Source organism: Anser brachyrhynchus, assembly GCF_964034855.1.
Source record: "Anser brachyrhynchus genome assembly, chromosome: 5".
Taxonomy (NCBI): Eukaryota; Metazoa; Chordata; class Aves; order Anseriformes; family Anatidae; genus Anser; species Anser brachyrhynchus.
The window spans coordinates 31,193,135-31,214,142 of NC_137699.1; the positions used below are offsets into that span (position 1 = coordinate 31,193,135).

At 44.5% G+C, this 21,008-nt stretch overlaps 1 protein-coding gene across 12 annotated transcripts in view; it reads right to left on the reverse strand.

Moving 5' to 3' along the window:
• Positions 1-21,008, reverse strand: part of MIDEAS (mitotic deacetylase associated SANT domain protein) — an 81,096-nt gene that overhangs the window by 16,815 nt on the left and 43,273 nt on the right. For 9 of the 12 annotated variants that reach the window (XM_080595981.1, XM_080595980.1, XM_080595988.1 and 6 more), the window contains 3 exons: positions 7,716-9,399; positions 2,064-2,384; positions 189-534 (listed from right to left, as the gene is read on the reverse strand). In XM_080595981.1, coding sequence (XP_080452107.1) covers positions 189-534; positions 2,064-2,384; positions 7,716-9,170 — 2,122 coding nt within the window. In that variant the 5' untranslated portion in view covers positions 9,171-9,399. Of the gene's footprint in view, positions 1-188; positions 535-2,063; positions 2,385-7,715; positions 9,400-10,622; positions 11,192-11,224; positions 11,337-21,008 lie in introns of those variants that run through there. The other 3 variants (XM_080595984.1, XM_080595982.1, XM_080595983.1) reach the window with 3 other exon arrangements.

Here is a 21,008-nt window from a genome sequence, read left to right on the forward strand (position 1 = left end):
ACACATCGTAACATGCATGGCCAGATGGAAAGAACACTGCAATTCCTCCATCCTAGCTGCCCAGACTTCACCAGCAAGAAATCCCAGTTCCACATACCCACATCTCTGAAAGTCATGATTTTCCTCCTATTTCTCCATAGTTCCTTATCATAAATTAGCAAAAAAGGGAAGGAAAAAGTGGAACTTACTTGATCTAAGCAGAGTTCTGTGAGCGCTTTTAGGAGTCATTGGAGGTGGAACTGAATGACCGCTTGAAGAGAGGATAGCATTAAAATATAGCCCAGATCCTTCTCTCACTGGGCTAAGAATCGGTGGAGGAGTGTAAGGAGGTAGCTCAAAGTTCCTATCTGAAGGATGATCTGCCAGACGGACAGGTGACCGTAAGTGGCTCTGATACGGGGTAATGTTAGAATAAACAGGTGGTGCAATAAAGGTGCCAGCTTTTGGTGGTATGAAGAGTGGCTCAGGTCTTGGGCGCTGCTTTGGTTTCCGGGGAAAACCCTCTGCTTCATCCTTTGGGACAGCATCTTCATGCTGTTAGAAAAAAAAGTTACACATTTAATTTCATTTTAAAACTTCAGGTCAGTTGAAGAATTTCCGTGATATGACAACATTCTTTCATGGCAGGTCAAAATCTAGACAGGGTAGCTGGGGAGAGGACAGGTCTCAACAACTAGCACAAAGGGAAAGCAGGAGGAAGATGATGGGGAATGGAACTCACAATTATTTTTTTTACTATACTACATGAACTATTAGGTAGCAATGCTACCTCTGAGTGCTTAGGAATCACATGCGTCTGGTCCAACCTTTGTTTGGAAAGATGATAATGACCTCACGGTAGCTAGGAAAAGGGACATATAAGTTCAGCAGAACTCTGATACAGATGCAGGATGACACCAGGTAGTGATTAGAGAACAGAAGAATACATAACAGCATTATTTTAGATGGTCAAGCATGTAAATGCACAGAAACCTCCTTAGATGCCTGCCATTTCCTGATGGTATCAGAATGTTCTATTGTACTTCTCAACAGACAAACAGAATAGACAAAAAAGTTTAAAGAACGCAAACCCTGTACTGGAAAGGAAACACTCAAGTACTGATCTTCAGAACCTCAGCAAGATTAAAATTCCAGGAGAATGAATCTCCACTTTGGATTTTACTCACACATGGAGATACATACACTACTCACAATTTGATGTTATCAATGTACGTATGGAGTAAACACTCTTTACTCAAGGAGAGACAGAGTATTTATGCTAGTGTTATTGTACATCTGAATTTCTTTACTGCTTAGTAGTTGGGCATTGTTTGGCTGTACTAGTAGTAGCAGTAACGGTCCATGAAAATGACATATATGGCAATATTATGAAATGCAAAAAAAAGAAAAACAAAAACCATGGTCCCCAGACTGCATCCATTCCAAGTTCAAGCCTTGAGATCCAACTACTTTAATAGAAGAACTAGACCAGATTTCTCAAAACCCAATCCAACCTGACCTTAAACACCTCCATGGATGGGGAATCCACAACTTCTCTGGGAAACCTGTTGCAGTGCCTCACCACTTCCTGAGTGAAGAGTTTCTTCTTTATATCTAATTTAATCTACCCTCTTTTAGTTCAAAGCTGTTATCCCTTGTCCTATCACTACACTCCCTGACAGAGTCCCTCCCCAGCTTTCTTGCAGGCTTTCTCTTGCAGGTCTCCTCAGAGCCTTCTCTTCTCCAGGCTGAACAACCACAGCTTTCTCAGCCTGTCTTCACAGGACGGGTGCTCCAGCCCTCTGAGCATCCTGATGGCCCTCCTCTGGACCCAGCCCAGTAGGTCCACGTCCTTCTTACACTGGGGGCCCCAGAGCTGGATGCAGTGTTCCAGGTGGAGTCTCACAAGAGCAGAGCAGAGGGGGAGAATCACATTCCTCACCCTGCTGCTCACGCTTCTTTTGATGCAGCCCAGGATACGGTTGGCTTTCTGGGCTGTAAGGCAAATCGCCAGCTCATACTGAGCTGGCAATAATTAACATATAACAGATTTGGCTCTCTTTGGTTTCTTTGCCTGCTCATACCTGATTTGAGGTTTCCATGTTAGTATTACGGTTAGATCGCCTCCGAGTGACTATCACAGAAGGCTTGCGTTCACAAGGACCTCGATCATTTGTTTGGCCTCTCTGGAGCTTCCCATCCTCAGGCTTTTCCTTTCCGAGGTTCTGCAAGTCAATTTTTCTCACTGGCACAGATACAGGAATGATAAGAGGCACAAGACTGCTGTCCTCCCGGGCTTTTTTAGGAGCTGGTGAAGAACTGGCAAATTCCACAACGCTTTTAGCGGTTGTAGGTCCTGGAGCTGCTATCAGCACACTTTTCTTCTCTTCTGAAGTATCCAGTTCCTGAGAAGAAAGATAGATTCCTTAAAAGTTCTGTAGCACTTGCAAAACAAATCAGATCTCTCACACAGCATATCAACTCTCTCTATGCAATTTGCAAGCTGAAAGGGTTTTAGAAAATGTTATTGGAGGAAAAAGAATATTTGACAAAAAGTATTAGCAAAATTTGTTAGAATTAGTTGAGGGTTCCCTAAAGTCTCAACCAGTAGAAAACTTGGACTTGTCATCCATAAGAATCATTTTACTACCTATGGTTTGACATTTTATTTTCCAGGTGAAATTGTGCCCTGCCGTATAACTTCCCCAAAGGTTCTTCAGGTTTAGTAATGACTGTAAGCTGCAGGTTATTCATTTCAAATATCACACTTCTGTTCCAGAAAAGACCAAACAATGGTAACGCTAATTAAATCTCTCATGCAAAAAAAAAAAAAAAGCTAGATTTTTATCAATTTTCTTCCAATTTACGTGACAGAAACAGCTTTCCTTCTTATAACTGGAGCTTTTGAGGTTTTCTGTCCAAAAAGCCTGAAGAACAACTTCTCAGCAGAATCAGCAAGGCACAACTGCAAGCCAGCTCGTTTTACATTGCTATTACAGCTTCCATGTCTTTGCTTTCTTTTACTCATGCAAACCCTAGAAAACAACTCCAAGGACATAGGACAGGAGGCTGAGTTACTGAACAAGCACATGCATACTGTAACACCAAATGACTTCAGGTACTGTTAGACAAGTGATTTCTGCTGCTTCAAATGACTATCCACATGTTCATTCCACTCTAGGACCAACTTCAAAGCAGTTGCCAGTTCACTTGGAAGCCGGATGTCAAAGGACAACTTTCAAAAACAGTCCCCCTCAGGGATGCAAAGGCCTTCTCAAGCTATGGTGAAGTGCAATCTAGAAGCTGTAGAAGATGCTCCTTTTGGTGTTTCAGAACTTCTCTCAAACTTAATACTCTGTTTGGAAAGCCTTTGGATGCAATTAGGTATGCAAACTCATTTTCTGTGAGTGACAACCTACTGAGGAATTTACATCAACAGTTCTGCGCTGTGGAAACTAAAGCAACGTTATCTCTCAGGTACGATGAGAGGTCTCCAGCATGGGCTTCAGCAATTTTGCAGGTTTACTTCAGGTCTTGAAAAAGAATCTATTGTGTGCCACTAAGAATATCTAATCCTGATAAAAATATAGCATAAGAAGGTTCTGTTGTAAGGTTTCAGACCTCTCCTGTCATTTCACTGTGGTTACAGATCAAGTCAGCCAACTTCTTCACTGATGAGCAAGAGAACATGCTCCAGCTGGCACACAAACAAACAAACAATGATAACCAAAGGACTAAACTGAAGTCTCACTTCAATACTACATTTATATGGAAGGAAGTGCAACTTCACTGTTACAAGATCCCTCAGCCAGAGCCTGAGGCTGGGGCTCTGGCCTCTCGGAGAGACCAAGTATTTTTTGTTGCTTTTCAGAGCAAACAGGTCCACCCTGAAACATTAAGCCTTCGAAAAAGTTAGGTGCCAAGATCAAGCAAATAAAATCATTCATAACAAGGAGATTGAGGACTCCCCCCTTGCAAGATCTTTTATTAGAATAAGGCTAAGTGTGCACAGAAATGTTTATCCCATAAGCAGTGCTGTAGTTTGGAAATTTAACTGCTTCTGCAGACTGGAGATATCATCCCCCATTCCACAACAATGAAACCGAGAAGTGAAAAGTCACATTTGGCATCAGTTGCCCCAGATTGTGCTGCAGAAGGAATTCACAGGCTTTGAGAACCGCCCTTCACTCCAGAATGATGATACGCACCTGCACTTTTTCCCCTGAGATTACCAATTTTGGATTTGGAGGACATTCATCATGCTGCCAGATGTGTCACTCAAGACCACTACCTCTAGATAGTAAGGGGCTCTTGCAAGTTTTTTGTAGCCTCCATTCAGTACTTCAGGAAAGAGGCAAACAAGGATGCTTTTTTAAACATAAAAAAAATAAAATAAAATCATCTGCTGGCAACAGATGCCTACTTCCACATAATCCAGTCCACACCTGAAGAAGCAGCTCACACACAGCTTCATGCTGCTACACATGGCCCTACATGCATCAGGGAGACCCAAGCTGATCATCACCTCATTACTAAAGCCTAGTTGTCTAGGTTAGCTCTGGAGTTTTCTTCCAGCAGTGACATCTACAGTAGATGGCTTTGCACTAAAATTAAGAGTGTTCTGTGGCTACTTGTACTGATACTACATTCTTTAGACTGCTGCAGAGAAAGGTGCTGTTCGTAATCAGGTGACTGGTTTTTGCCTCGTGTAGCTAGCACTACCACAAACACTCCAGTAAATGCTTTATGGCTACCTGACAGAACAATGACAGCACAAACAAGTAACAGCAATACGGATATGTGAAAGAGCATCAGTTCTGACCAAAATACAAACCTCAGGTACTTCCTGCATGCTACACAGATCTCTGTAGGTCAAGAAACATGAACTAGTTTCCTGACTGCAAGGAGGAAATTATGGCAGCTAGTCACACACAAGACGCCATGTTTCTTTGGCAGTATGATGGGATAACTACGCCCCCTTTATTTCTAAGGCTGGGAGGTAACCAGCAAAGAACTCTCATCCTTGGTGATGGGAGAGACAACTGCTTTTAGAGAAAATAGGAAGGAGGAGACCAGAACAGTAGAAGAGAGAGCGAAAAAGCACTACTGGGAAATTAATATCAATAGCTGAGATAGCCTCAAGGATGCTCTGATCCACAGCACTGAAAGATCACACATACCTACTGTTTACTAAGAGGGGACACAACTGATTTTTAGATCAAGCCATTTGTTTCAGACCCCTGAATAGTTTTCTCAGCTGTTTGATTATGGTCAGAGGTAGGCAGAAAGGAATCAAACAAGGGACAGGACCTTCATTTGCAGAACTGCTAGGGATTTTCAGCCAGTTCAGCATTTCTGTTACAGAACTGGTGGCAGGAGGGCTGCTGGATAACTCCAGCAACCACAACTTGTTGCACTTCTATTTAGACTCCTGCATAAATATTGAAGGATGCACTACCGACCTAGAGTCCTCCAGTAGATTCACAGAAACCCATCAGTCATTTTATTATTGACCATCTCTACCCCTCAAGTAGTCTCTAAAAAATTTAGATTTCAGAGAAAAAACCCAGTCGTGACAGCTGGAAGAACTGTTCCAAGGCCACTGCTGTGACCAAACAAGAGACCACACCAGCCTTAGGAACTCCTGCTAACAGTAAGGCAGCTTCTCTCAGAAGTCAAATTGAAGCTTGCTCATGAAGGAGGCGAGTTCAGAACTGAGATTCCATAATTTTATTTTTCTGTTTTGTTTTGTGCATGTGGCAACTGGTCCTCTGCTTTAGAATTGGGACACGTGCTAAAGCCACATGGAAGAGAAAAGAGGCAGGGTCTACAACCTCTCTCTCTTTTTCACAAAAGAATATTTAAACCCAGACACCTCTGAGAAGATCATTCCAGATCCGAGATTTTTTTTCCATTGTTATTAAAGAAAACAAATGACACCACCTTTTCACATCAGAGTTATATGTGAAATGAAACAGTAAAGCTAAGGTTGGAGAATTTGCTGTAGTCTGTAGGCAGCAATAACCTTGCCTGAAAAAGACAGACACAGTAGATGGGCAGCTCTGGTGCAAAGTGTCATTTGTGACACTGCACGTATATATTGACACTGCTGTTCAAAATAATGTTCTTGCATAAGGTACACGCACCTACATTGGAATGTTCAAACTAGTTCAAATTAGGAATATATCTTCTTTCATCAATAATTTAATCCTGTGGCTTACTTATATAATCTTCACATAACGCATACTAAGGAAGGCTTCTAGGTTGTTTGTATCAGAAAGACACTGGTAAGAGAAGGACACGACTCTCCTGTAAAAATTTTCTTTTTCCCCTCACGTAATATGCAACCCCCTTAATAGATGTAGAGTTCATCAGACACAGGGTAAGAATTTTAACCTCTTTCAAAACCTCATCCTGAAAGCCTGAAGAGATCTGAACATAAGAAGTTCTTCGGCTAGTGCAATCATGGCAGCAAACAAGCTGCCTGTGAAAACTGCAAAGAGCAAACGAGCGTCTGAAAAAACTTTTCTCTGGTCTTTACATTATGAATCAAGCTACAAGCAGCCATGCCTCCAAATGAGTAATTTTCACCTGTCAGGCCCTTCTAGATGCTGTTAGCTTTCTCTTGCCACTGTGTTGATCAGACTGCAGTGCTAATTGTAGGCCTTCCTGCAATATAAACATGCAACGGCTGGAACAGAAGCAATTAATAGTTCACGCTGCTAACTACTTCTAAGTTTTATATTAGATCTTCTGGTGGACTGCCTGTTCAGCTGGACTTAGAGCAACATGGACTGAAGACTGCATCAACAGCCACCGGCTGCCGTGAAAGAAATGGAGTAGGCTATGGATACTTGTCTCGCTGTTTCTTAGTCCAGTTCTTTTACTCAACCACCACATCCCTCTAAGGAAAATACTGGAAAAAACAGCCACAGACAGACTAGGAAAAAAAAATAACAAGGAAAAAAATTCCCTTCCCTTTGTTGTCTGACTGGGCATCAACTCAAGCGGCAAAACTGTAGGTAAAAGTAGCTCACGCTCTACCACCCATATTTCATCACTCTCTGGCAACAGAACTTCCAAAGAAAAGTGCATCTTAACTTCTCATAAGAGGCGCTCATTGAAAGATTAGCCAAACCTTACCTGAAGAAAACCACAAAAAACACCTCATAAACAAACAAGCAAAAGCCAACTCCATAATCCCATCACTTGCCTCTACTGTGCTCATTTTGACCCTTGCCATCTTGTCATGGCAAGAGAAATACTGAACATGCAAGTAGCATATAATTTTAGATAGCACAATTTAGAAACACTTCAGCCTCTAAAAGTGAAAAATTAGTAGGTAAGCAGCAGTTTTAACATAAAAGGAGGAGAATGTTAAAACGGTCAAAAGATAACAAGTGAACTGCTTACGCTTGTTGCTCTAAACTCCTGATCAGCTTGAGGCCTAAGCAGAAAACATCTGAATTTTGAAGTCCTGGGCTAAAATCACATTCGGTACTAGTGAAGTAAAACTGCCCTTAGGTGGTTTCACTGCACTAGAGCTATTCTCCCATGCCTGTGAGTTGCAGTAGCTGAACTTACATCCCACAACTCTAGAGCTGCCCTTGCTGCACTACAGAACTTCCTGAATCAAGATACCATCCTATCCTGCTTAAGTACATTAATTCCTTTGCATTTCGGCCCTACTGCCTAAACCAGTCCTCTTACTATATTGGCTAGGATGTGTATCTTACCTTGACGTTCTGAAGAGAAGCCAGCTCCACAGCTTTTTGGGCCAAAGTTAGCAAATTGGCTTCTTGAGAAACACGCCGTCTCCTTCGTGTACTCTGGATTACACCCCCTCTAACACCCTGAAAGTCATTAGTTCTCGGAGTGTTTTCTTCAGCTGCTGCTGTCTGTTTCTCCCCATCTCTACCGTTCTGGGCCACGGCTTGCCTCTCTGTTTCCATCTGACACAGTTCACTGTTGACCAGGGCGTCCTTCTGCCCCAGATCCATCCTCTTGGGGTGTGAATAGCTACTTTTGTTGTGGGCCAGCGATTCAGGCGGCTGCTGCATTGGGACCTCTTGCTGATGTGTGTGCCAGTGATGGAGAAATAAATTGCTAGATTGTTCTTCTGCCTGCTTGGAAGCCAACACGTCTCCTGCAGACGTCATCAGGACACCTTCTTTGGAGAGTCTCCGTGACCTTCTTGGAAAGGGAATCTGGGTCTGAGGTAGCACTGTCTGTTGGTTCTGCTCTGTTAGAGCCTTGAATAGTTCCTGGTTCCTCTCTGTTTGCTGAAACTGGTGTGCCATCATGTGATGCTGAGGTGCTGCAGCTGCCACATGAGGCTGTGCTATGGAAGCAGTTTGCTGTAGACTGAAGGCTTGCGTGGCAGCCTGTTGCTGCTGCTGTTGAGGATAGAAATTTTCAAACAGCTGTAGTTGGGGAAGAGCTTGCTGTTTTTGCTGAGCAGTAAATGCCGGACTGGAAGAAGCTGGGGCTTCTTGAAAGACATGCAATAATTCAGGAAGACCTTGCTTCTGGCCTTGGTGACCAAATGCAAGTTGGAAAGGCTGCAATGGCAGACTTTGATTCTGCTGCTGCTGCTTCTGCATCTGATGAAAAGAATTCATTTGTGCTTGCTGTCTAACCAGGGCTTGCTGTTCCAGCTGAGCCTTCTGGGACATCATTTGCTGGACAGCATCTTCATACAAGTCCAGCTGTGACACAAACACTCCTTTCTCTTGATTTCTTTTAAGGGCTTCTGGGTGGCCATAGAACCCTGGGGCACCAGCATTGGAGTGGGGTCCTTTTGGGTTGCCCCCAAAAACCATACTGTGGTTCCACATTGCAGGTGGAGACTGCCAGTGGGCATCACCTCTCTCCGGCAACCGGTTTCCCATTAGTGAATTCTGCCATTTGACAGCTGTCACTGGCTGGGACATCATCATCGATTCTCCCCTATCTTGATTGTAAACAGAGTTCATCAAAGCAACATTGTTGGGGGCACTTGTTAATCCTCCTGTGTGAGGAATCTCCATGGTTTGGGAGACTGGTATATTCCCTCCATGACCATAGTACTGGCCTTCTTTAAGCTGCTGCTGTGGTTCTTTTGATGACACAGCTATATCCTGTTCATTAAAATAAGCAAGTCGTTTCCCAGTCCTTTTGGTTGAAGACTTTTGCTGAGTCTGAAGATTCATGATTCAGTCTATTCTCCCAGCTGCACACACTGTATTTACAATCCACCCATCCCTGAGGTTGGGGGAGAAAAGGCACGTAAGTCTGTCTTTTCCATTCAGTTTTAATAATAAAGGGCAGGAAAGAAGTCCAGATGAAAGTACATCCACTTCCTTTTATTTCGCGTGCTTCTCACACTTCTTTTCACTCTTTGTGGTTCAGAGGTCAGCAGGGTCCCCTTAGTTACAGGTCCTGAAACAGAGAAGCAATTGCCATGAATCATCAGCAAACAACTGGAATACAAGCAGTCATGCAATAAGCAATGATGTGCACGTCTGTCCTGTTTCTGACGGAAATGAAGATCAGTGCAATATATCTAAGAAACAATAGATATGACCTGCTAAGAAAATGTAAGACAAGCTAGTTTTACAAAACAGATATATTATATTTACATAATGTAACTCCCAGTTGCACACAGACTTCTGACTAATCCCTCAAGCTCATTCTTCATTTCTCTTAAACACTCTCTCTTCTGGGCAATTATTTCTATGTCTTCCTGTAGCCAGGAAAATCTGAACTCAAAATCACACAGGAAAAAAATAAATTAAAATAAACTGATGACTGAGCAAAGAGAAAAATGATGTGTCAGGCCACATTTCCCAAAGACATTAAAAACACACACACGCCAAGGCTGCACACACAGCAAGATGCTACATTCAACGTTTCGAAGGAAACAATCCAGCAGCAGCCCATCATTTCTTCCTAGCCCCCAATCATTACAGTTGCTTTCCAATTTAGAACTGCCCATCAGGCATCCAATCGCTGCAGACAGGGCCTGCTCAACCTGTTGCCCTCTCAGATGCTTTTTTCAATAGCTGAAAGCAACTGCTCCTGTTCAGGTCACACGCGTGGCAAAGTAGTTCTGGCAGATTATCACAACTGCTCCTGAAAATCATCAAACATCTGTTGTTGTAAAGCTAAAAACGTAACAGGAGAAACTTTTTCCAGAACAAAGAGCCTAAGACAATTCCACCCTTCTGTTCCCTGGAAAAAAGCTAGCCACAAACTCAGGCTTTAAGATCATCGTTTACGGGATTAAGGTCTAATGCATGCATATAATACACGTACTAGTGTTTCTATTAGGACACCTAAAGCCTTTTAAGGAATTTAGTTTTAAATTTAGTAAAATTGTTAAACTAGTAACACCCAAGTAACAATATGCAGGTCTCTATTACTATCTTTTTTCAATATACATTATGTTCCACTTCAAGTCACACTGTGCACACGCTTCAGAAAGGTTTTAAGAGATCATTAAAAAAATTCTAATTTTATTGCATCCGCTTTGCTATAAAATCATGTTTCCCTTGACTACCGGGTATAATTCTCAAGCTTCAGAGGCACAGGCGTGAACAATTATAGCAATGTACTTCTTCAAGGATTCTGCAAAACCTGAAAAAGTTTAGGGACTCCCTTACCTGAGATGAACTGGTCACAGACAAATGTGGGAGAACCTCCAGTAAAGCACCAATTGTAGGCATGGACTAAAAGGCCTTAAGTCTCAGAGAATAACAGGAATTTAAAACAAAGAGAAACATTTTTCTTGACTGATGAAATGAAAGCAGGTCTGTACATTCACTAATACCTATTACTAGAATAGTACATTTCATTCCAGAGTCACCAAGTGGTTTTAAAAAAATCTGCAATTTAGGGATTGACTGCAGGAGAAATCCCTTCTTCCTGTATATGAAAAGGCAGGAGGTTTCCTATTCGTACTGCGTACATACCAGAAAATTCTCAAGAAAGAACAAGGCCATTTCTTATAAAAAACTGCCCTTGAATTTCACAAGTCCACACAAAGCAGGGAAGACTAACACATACACACGCCACTTAAATCTGCAAAAAATCCTTTCATCTCTCTACAGAAAAAGAAAAATAATAAAACAGAAGTGTACAGCTTGCTAAAGTCCTGTAACTTGAGTCTCCTCTAAACGGATATGGCTACAGTGCAGATTTTAACACTGGGGTGGAGTTGGGAGTGTGATGAGGAGGAAAAGACAAAGGGTTTAAATTAACTTACGCAATTTCCACATTGGAGGCCAGGCTTGGCTTCAGTGCTAGTGGAACCATGGGCCTGTGTTTCACAGAGATGTGACTCACTTCCTCAGTCTGTTACATAGCTGTTCCCCCCCACGCTCCCTCCCCCTTCGCCCTGGCTACAAACCATGGATCTCTGCCACCCCGTATCACAGAGCCAGGGCGTTCCTTCCTTCTTCAAGCAAAACTTCTCAGCTCATTTACCAGTCCATTTCAACAAGACAAAAATAACTCTAGGAGAAATTGTGGACGCATGAGATGAAAAAAAAACATCTTTAAATTGCAACTAGTGCACAAAACAAGGAAAAGTTTATTTGATGAAATCCTCTATCAAAATGTCACAATGAGAGGAAAAAAATATCCCACGACAGGAAACTTGATCCCTGGTAGCGAAAACATAGGAGGTGAAAATGTTGCTATATGCCTCTCGAGAATGTTAATATTATTCTCTCGCTTTTTGCAGCACTGCTAGAAATTTAACAGAGCTAACAGCTTAATCACAATACCTTAGTAATACTAATAATAATGGTTTATGATATTATCTTACTTTTTGAAATCATCACAAAATATTTTTCTCTCCAAATCAGACCTCATACCTGCTTTCCTTCCACTGATGTTTGTGTGGTTTTTGTATTGATCAATCACATAATTATCATAGAACAATGTATTTGTTTTCTGTATATCAGAACACATTACCACTAGAACAAATTTAAACCTCTAACACAACCTTTAGATCTCTGCTGAAACAGATTTGCTACTCTTACGCAGCACTCAAAAGAAAGAACCCCAAAGCTGGGGAACAACTTCAATGATCCTTGTTTTTAACCTTTAAAAATGAAGCAAACAAACAAAAACCAACCAACGCAAACAAAAAAGTGGTGATTGAGGTCTGCAACCACATTCAGAAGTATTCAAAACACCTTTAGCAAGACCTCTCTCAGCTTTCAAAGTGTTGCATTTACAGAGCTCTCCAAACCTGCACTTGTTGTGGATCCTCCACTACTAGATCAGAAACCATAGGTATTACAAAGTCTATCTTGGACTGGTTTAGAATTATATTTGTCTAGAAAAGAGATGTAACAAAAGTATTAAGAAACAAAGTTTACCAAAAACAAGTAAGTTCAGAGATAACCTAAAAGAGGAAAAGGAATATGTATGTGCGTGTTGCAAAAACAGGCTTCTAAAAATATTGTGTGCCTCTTACAGAAGTTACCTTGTTTGTCACTTGAGAAGATTGTAGTCATTGAAGAACTGAAGTTACAACAGCACAGAACCCAAGACAGTGAAAATGACATTACTGGGGAGGAAAGGGATTTAAGGTACTTTGAACAAAACACAGCGAAAAATCCCAGCTCTCCCAATTGCATGCAAAAACAAATCCTAACTGAGAAGTCTCCTCTTGGAAAAAGAAGGAAAAAAAAGGATTTAGCACATTTAGTGCTATCTGATAAAACATCACAAAATTAACATTTTAAAATTTATTTCAATATAGGAAACAGCTGGAAAATATCTTGAAAGTCATCATAATAATAATAGTCCATAGTTTAAGCTGAAGTTATAGATGTTCAAGCTGCAGCATGACTATGCTCCAGGAAAGCTCACACTTGGCAGCTTCATTGGCTGAGCGCTGCTAGCTCTATGACTAAGCAGGCTTCCCTCCCTGAGGTCAAGGGACAAGCTCACATTATCATCACCCCAGCCAATTATCTGCTTTGGGGTTTCTTGTTTTGTTTTACTTTAATTTCAGCACAAGAGTCGGCCTGAAGTAGCACAGTAAAATGGCAACACACTTTCAGGCTTAAATGTGCTTTGGAGCAGTGTGCTTCTGAAGAGTTTTTACCTTCAAACAAAGCACAGTGCCAGGTATGATACCATAATTCCCAGAAGATAATGTGTCTTGCCTCCAAATATCCTGAGGTGTTACAATATACTGCATTGCTTTTACATTGCACAGGGAAAAAACAAAACCTAACATCAGTACATTTAATAACTCTAAGGTTTGGCATGCACCATATCAGTTACTTTCGCTTCCAGTAACTCCTGGCATGTAAAGGACAACTCAAACTTTCTTCAGAAAAATATGAATTGAATATCACCTCCTTTAACACTGCAAATATTTTAAGACTTCTAAGAATTCTTCTGTGGTGCAAGGCTTTCTCTTCTAGATGAAAAAGAATGTCAAATCAGATACACGTAGAGCCAACTGATACTTATGCAGCATTTCCTGGAATGAAAAAGCATAAGCAAAGTAACCTATGGCACCTTACTGAGAGAAGTCAAGGTTAGCATTTTTTAGCTAAAACTTCTCCACCATATCTACGCTAGAGCCTTATTAAAGATACCATAAATACAAAATGCGGCTGGGATTTCAGAAAAGTCAGCTGAAAGACTTTAGTATATAGCATGACTAAAAAGGTCCCTGCCAGCATCCAGGACGCTGTTCTCAGCTACAGTAATTTCAAGACACAGAGAGCCACTGAGAAGTGCAGGGGACAGGCATTCAGAGCCACTCGCAAGGCAGGTGCCAGCCCTGAGGTTCCTTTAATAGATTTTTACTCAATTGAAAGCAGCTTCTGCAGAACTGTTTAGACATCTCTACCCATTGCAACCAGCTTATCTCAGTTTATCATTAGCCTAGAGAGTTTGCTATAAAACCTTTTTAATTTCAAGTATTTTTCTTAACTTAAGAATAAAAAGTCTATGTGATTTGATGGACAAGTTAAAAAACATTGCAACCATTTCCTATAGAAAAAAATATCTCCATATAAAACTTTTTGCCTATATATTTAACAACCTCCCACCATTATTTCTTCTCCTTGTTTACATACTGTCTTCCATCAGGCATGCACATATTTCACAATTCCACACACCAAGTTCACGACCTCACAGGCTGAAGTAACGTTAAACACTACTCTTCAGCCCATCTGTGAGGGTTGTGAAGTCCTGTCCTTTGCTTAGTTCATCTGCTACGCCCCCTATACTTGGCACGATAAGCAAGTTTAAATGGTGCAGATTCCTAACATCCTTTGAGATTGTTTCTCTGACAGAGAACTGTAGAAGTAACTTTGGAAAGACCCTGACCTCTCCTCAAACCTTGACAAAGTCAAGAATGCAGGAAATTATAATGAATGGTAGCAGACATCTTCTATTTCATCACTTTAATCCTAGCTTTTAAATATTTTAATTTGTCTTTTTCATGTGTGTCCTGGTTCCAGTTAGGACAGAGTTAAGTAGCTCATAGTAGCTGGTAGGGTGCTATGTTTTGGATTAGGATGAGAAGAGCGCTGATAACATGCTGATGTTTTAATTGTTGCAGAGCAGTGTTTACACCAGGCCAAGGACTTTTCGGCTTCTTGCTCTGTCCTGCCAGCGAGCAGGCTGGGGGTGCAGCAGGAGCTGGGAGGGGACAGACCCAGGACAGCTGACCCAAACTGGCCAAAGGGGTATTCCATACCATCTGACGTCATGCTAAACAATATATAGGGGTGGCTGGCCGGGGTGGGGGGGCCGGCTGCTTGGGGATAGGCTGGGCATCGGTCAGCGGGTGGTGAGCAATTGCATTGTGCATCACTTGTTTTCTTACACATTATTATTGTTAATACTATTACCATTATCACTATTATTATTATTATTGTTATTATTATTTTCCTGTCTTAATAAACTGTCTTTATCTCAACTCACAGGCTTCACTTTCCCGTTTCTCTCCCCCCATCCCAGAGAGGGAGGGGGGAGGGTGAGCGAACGGCTGTGTGGTGTTTAGCTGCCAGCCGGGTTAAACCACAACAGTCTTTTTGGCGCCCAACGTGGGGCCCGAAGGGTTGAGATATCGACAAATCTGACCAGAGTGTGTTAAACTAAAATTGGTATAAGTATTGGACCTGCTTAATAGTTGCTAGTCACGATGTTGATTGCCTTAATCTCCAGTCTGCTGTACCTGTATTCCAAATTGAGTTTTATGGTGCGTTACTTTCTGTATGTGCTCCCTGTTGCACTGTTTATCCTTTCCGGGCCCTGGTTTAAGATTGTTATGGTACTGTGCGGTGTAACAATGGCTTATGAAATGATGAAATATCTGGTCACGACTTTAACCTGGTATTTGTACTCAGCACTGACGTCGACTCTATACTTTGGAACCCATATCTCGGAAACTATTAGCAATTACACCTATTGCCTGTTTTCGTTAGGGAGCCAATCTGTGAAGGGGACAGGGGAAGACATGTTTCCCTACCTGTTCACTCTCCCTTTCTCCTTCACCACCACCCTCTTATCCCCCGAGTTAGTTACGGTGGTTCTCCGAGATGTTGAATATCCTTGGGATACTCAGACCAGCCTGCTCTTGTTGTTATGTCTCCTGAATGCGCTTCAGATTTTGTGGAGGGTTAAACAACTACTTAGGAATCTCATCCGGAGATCTGTCTTGAGGCGGGATAGTTGCGAGTGGCAGGGAGTGTGGGAGGATATGGGCAGGTTTCTAGAGCAGTGGTCACCTCCAGTGTTTTGGACATTCACCCCTGAACAACTGCAAAATCCTAAAAAGCTGGCAGAATGCTTGAAAAAAAGGTGTCATGACTCTGGCAGTTCCAAAGTGACACAAATCACTGTAGCGTGCTGGGGTCTGGCTTGTGCCTATCGAGCTGCAATTGATGTTATTAGCAACCTAGCTCCAGCTCCTGCAGCCGCTCCAGTTCCAGCTCCTGCAGCTACTCCAGCTCCAGCTCCTGCAGTCGCTCCAGTTCCAGCTCCTGCAGCCGCTCCAGCTGCAGCTCCTGCAGCCGCTCCAGTTCCAGCTCCTGCAGCTACTCCAGCTGCAGCTCCTGCAGCCGCTCCAGTTCCAGCTCCTGCAGCTACTCCAGCTGCAGCTCCTGCAGCCGCTCCAGTTCCAGCTCCTGCAGCTACTCCAGCTGCAGCTCCTGCAGCCGCTCCAGTTCCAGCTCCTGCAGCTACTCCAGCTCCAGCTCCTGCAGCCGCTCCAGCTCCTGCAGCCGCTCCAGTTCCAGCTCCTGCAGCTACTCCAGCTCCAGCTCCTGCAGCCGCTCCAGCTCCAGCTCCAGCTCCTGCAGCCGCTCCAGTTCCAGCTCCTGCAGCTACTCCAGCTCCAGCTCCTGCAGCCGCTCCAGCTCCTGCAGCCGCTCCAGCTCCTGCAGCCGCTCCAGTTCCAGCTCCTGCAGCTACTCCAGCTCCAGCTCCTGCAGCCGCTCCAGCTCCTGCAGCCGCTCCAGCTCCAGCTCCTGCAGCTACTCCAGCTGCAGCTCCTGCAGCCGCTCCAGCTCCTGCAGCCGCTCCAGCTCCAGCTCCTGCAGCCGCTCCAGCTCCAGCCCCTGCAGCCGCTCCAGCTCCTGCAGCTGCCCCAGCTCCTGCAGCTGCCCCAGCTCCTGCAGCTGCCCCAGCTCGTGCAGCTGCTCCCACTCCTGTGGCTGGGTCAGAGAAACGAGCTGTAGCAGTGCAAGTTGACCCCGCAGAGGGTATCCCAACCCCTGTGGCAGACCCTGTGTCTGGGTCAGAGAAACGAGCTGTAGCAGTGCAAGTTGACCCCGCAGAGTGTATTCCAAGCCCTGTGGCAGACCCTGTGTCTGGGTCAGAGAAACGAGCTGTAGCAGTGCAAGTTGACCCCGCAGAGGGTATTCCAACCCCTGTGGCAGACCCTGTGGCTGGGTCAGAGAAACGAGCTGTAGCAGTGCAAGTTGCCCCTGTAGACAAGGTGAAAAAATGGTATAGAGGCTCAGGTCGTTTAAAACGCAGACAGTCTTCTGCTAAGTCTGGGCGAAGTGAAGACGAGGCTGGGCCATCAAAGGTGCAGGAGACTGAAGATGAGGATGAGGATGGCGAAAAATCAACAGTAACTACCCGGACTCTATACCAGCGTGAGCTACGAGATGTGCGAAAAGATTTTGGTCGCTGTATAGGCGAGCAGCTTGTCACCTGGCTGCTCCGGTGCTGGGACACGGGAGCCAATTATGTGGAATTGGAGGGCAAGGAAGCCAGGCGGCTGGGATCCCTTGCTAGGGACGCATGCATTGACAAAGCAATTGGAGATGGAGCACAATCTCGCAGCCTCTGGAGGCGTCTCCTGTCAGCTGTGAAGGAAAGGTATCTCTTCAAGGAAGAACTTGTATGTTTACCAAGCAAATGGACCACCATGGAGAAGGGAATTCAGTACCTGAGGGAATTGGCCGTACGGGAAGTAATTTATAAGGACCTAGATGACGCACAAACATCCACAGATCCAGATGCAGTCCAGTGTACACCACCCATGTGGCGGAAGTTTGTACGGAGTGCCCCATCATCATATGCCAACTCATTGGCAATACTAACCTGGAAAACGGAGGAGAATCCCACAGTGAATGAAGTGACTAAAATACTCCGGCAGTACGAAGGAAATCTCTCCTCTTCCCTAAAGGCCTGTGTCTCAGCTGTGGAGAAACTCTCTGAAGAGGTCCACCAACTTAAAGAGAATTTATCTTCCCCTCCACCTGAACGAACCAGTGTCCACCAGCTAAAAGAGAATGCTTTGGAGAAACTTTCTGAAAAGATCCACCAACTTGAAGAAAGATTATCTTCCCCTTCACCTGAACGAACCAGTGTCCACCAGCTAAAAGAGAATGCTTTGGAGAAACTTTCTGAAAAGATCCACCAACTTGAAGAAAGATTATCTTCCCCTTCACCTGAACGAACTAGTGTTCACCAGCTAAAAGAGAATACCTTGGAGAAACTTTCTGAAGAGATCCACCAACTTAAAGAGAGTTTATTTTCCTCCCCACCTGTACAAACCAGTGTCTCAGCTATTAGGGGTAAACGTTCATCTATGCAAGGAAGACAATATGGTGGGCACACACACCGCGCCACCCTGTGGTTTTACCTACGTGACCATGGAGAGGACATGAGAAAATGGGATGGAAAATCTACTGCGACCCTAGAGGCACGGGTACGTGAATTGCAAAGGAAAACAATTGGGAAAAAGGAGTTCTCTGAAAGGTTTGCTGCTCCAACTTCCAGCAGGCAGTCCTTTAAACACAGAAATGAAGATTCTGACCAGGACTAGAGGGGCCCTGCCTCCAGCCAGGGGGAGGAAAGGGACAATCGAGTTTATTGGACTGTGTGGATTCGATGGCCTGGCACGTCAGACGCACAGAAGTATAAGGCTTTGGTAGACACCGGTGCACAATGTACTCTAATGCCATCAAGCTATAAAGGGCCAGAGCCCATCTGTATTTATGGTGTGACGGGGGGATCCCAGCAGTTAACTGTATTGGAGGCTGAAGTGAGTCTAACCGGTAATGAGTGGCAAAAGCACCGTATTGTGACTGGCCCAGATGCTCCGTGCATCCTTGGCATAGACTATCTTAGAAGAGGATATTTCAAGGACCCAAAAGGGTTCCGCTGGGCTTTTGGCATAGCTGCTTTGGAGACAGAGGACATTAAACAGTTGTCTACCTTGCCTGGTCTCTCAGAGGACCCTTCTGTTGTGGGGTTGCTGAGGGTTGAAGAACAGCAAGTGCCGATCGCTACCACAACTGTGCACCGGCGGCAATATCGCACCAACCGAGACTCCCTGAGTCCCATCCATAAGCTAATTCGTCAACTGGAGAGCCAAGGAGTGATCAGCAAGACTCATTCACCTTTTAATAGTCCCATATGGCCAGTGCGAAAGTCTAATGGTGAGTGGAGACTAACAGTGGACTATCGTGGCCTGAACGAAGTCACGCCACCACTGAGTGCTGCAGTGCCGGACATGCTAGAACTCCAGTATGAACTGGAATCAAAGGCAGCCAAGTGGTATGCCACAATTGATATCGCTAATGCATTTTTCTCCATCCCTCTAGCAGCACAGTGCAGGCCACAGTTTGCTTTCACTTGGAGGGGAGTCCAATATACTTGGAATCGGCTGCCCCAGGGGTGGAAACACAGCCCTACCATTTGCCATGGACTGATCCAGTCTGCGCTGGAGCAGGGGGAAGCTCCTGAACACCTGCAGTACATCGATGACATCATTGTGTGGGGTGACACTGCAGAAGAAGTTTTCGAGAAAGGGAAGAAAATAGTCCAAATCCTTCTGAAGGCCGGTTTTGCCATAAAACAGAATAAAGTTAAAGGACCTGCACGAGAGATCCAGTTTTTAGGAATAAAATGGCAAGATGGACGCCGTCAAATCCCAATGGATGTGATCAACAAAATAACAGCTATGTCTCCACCAACTAGCAAAAAAGAAACACAAACTTTCCTAGGTGTCGTGGGGTTTTGGAGAATGCATATTCCAAATTACAGTCTGATTGTAAACCCGCTCTACCAAGTAACCCGTAAGAAGAATGCTTTTGAATGGGGCCCTGAGCAACGACAAGCCTTTGAACAAATTAAGCAGGAAATAGTTCATGCAGTAGCCCTCGGGCCAGTCCGAACAGGACCAGATGTAAAGAATGTGCTCTACACCGCAGCCGGAGAGAATGGTCCCACCTGGAGCCTCTGGCAGAAAGAACCTGGGGAAACTCGAGGTCGACCCCTGGGGTTTTGGAGTCGGGGATACAGAGGATCTGAAGCCCGCTATACTCCAACTGAAAAGGAGATATTGGCAGCATATGAAGGAGTTCGATCTGCTTCGGAAGTGGTCGGTACTGAAGCGCAGCTCCTCCTGGCACCCCGACTGCCGGTACTAGGCTGGATGTTCAAAGGAAGGGTCCCCTCTACGCATCATGCAACTGATGCTACATGGAGCAAGTGGGTTGCACTGATTACTCAGCGGGCTCGAATAGGAAACCCCAGTCGCCCAGGAATCTTGGAGGTGATTATGGACTGGCCAGAAGGCAAATACTTTGGGATATCACCAGAGGAGGAGGTGGTTCGTGCTGAAGAAGCCCCCCTGTACAACAAGCTACCGGAAAATGAGAAGAAATATGCCTTGTTCACTGACGGGTCCTGTCGTATTGTGGGAAAGCATCGGAGATGGAAAGCTGCTGTATGGAGTCCTACACGACGAGTTGCAGAAGCTGCTGAGGGAGAAGGTGAATCGAGTCAGTTTGCAGAAGTAAAAGCCATTCAGCTGGCTTTAGATATTGCTGAACGAGAAAAGTGGCCAGTTCTCTATCTCTATACTGATTCATGGATGGTAGCAAATGCCCTGTGGGGGTGGTTACAGCAATGGAAGCAGAACAACTGGCAGCGCAGGGGCAAGCCCATCTGGGCTGCGGCATTGTGGCAAGATATTGCTGCCCGGGTAGAGAACCTGGTTGTAAAGGTACGCCATGTAGATGCTCATGTGCCCAAGAATCGGGCTACTGAAGAACACCAAAACAACCAGCAGGTGGATCAGGCTGCTAGGATTGAAGTGGCTCAGGTGGACCTGGACTGGCAACATAAAGGTGAATTATTTATAGCCCGATGGGCCCATGACACCTCAGGCCATCAAGGTAGAGATGCAACCTACAGATGGGCTCGTGATCGAGGGGTGGACCTGACCATGGACACTATAGCACAGGTTATTCATGACTGTGAAACATGTGCTGCAATCAAGCAAGCCAAACGGTCAAAACCTCTTTGGTATGGAGGACGATGGCTGAAATATAAATATGGAGAGGCCTGGCAGATTGATTACATCACACTCCCTCAAACCCGCAACGGCAAGCGCCACGTACTTACAATGGTGGAAGCAACCACCGGATGGCTGGAAACATATCCTGTGCCCCATGCCACCGCCCGGAACACTATCCTGGGCCTTGAAAAGCAAGTCTTATGGCGACATGGCACCCCAGAGAGAATTGAGTCAGACAACGGGACTC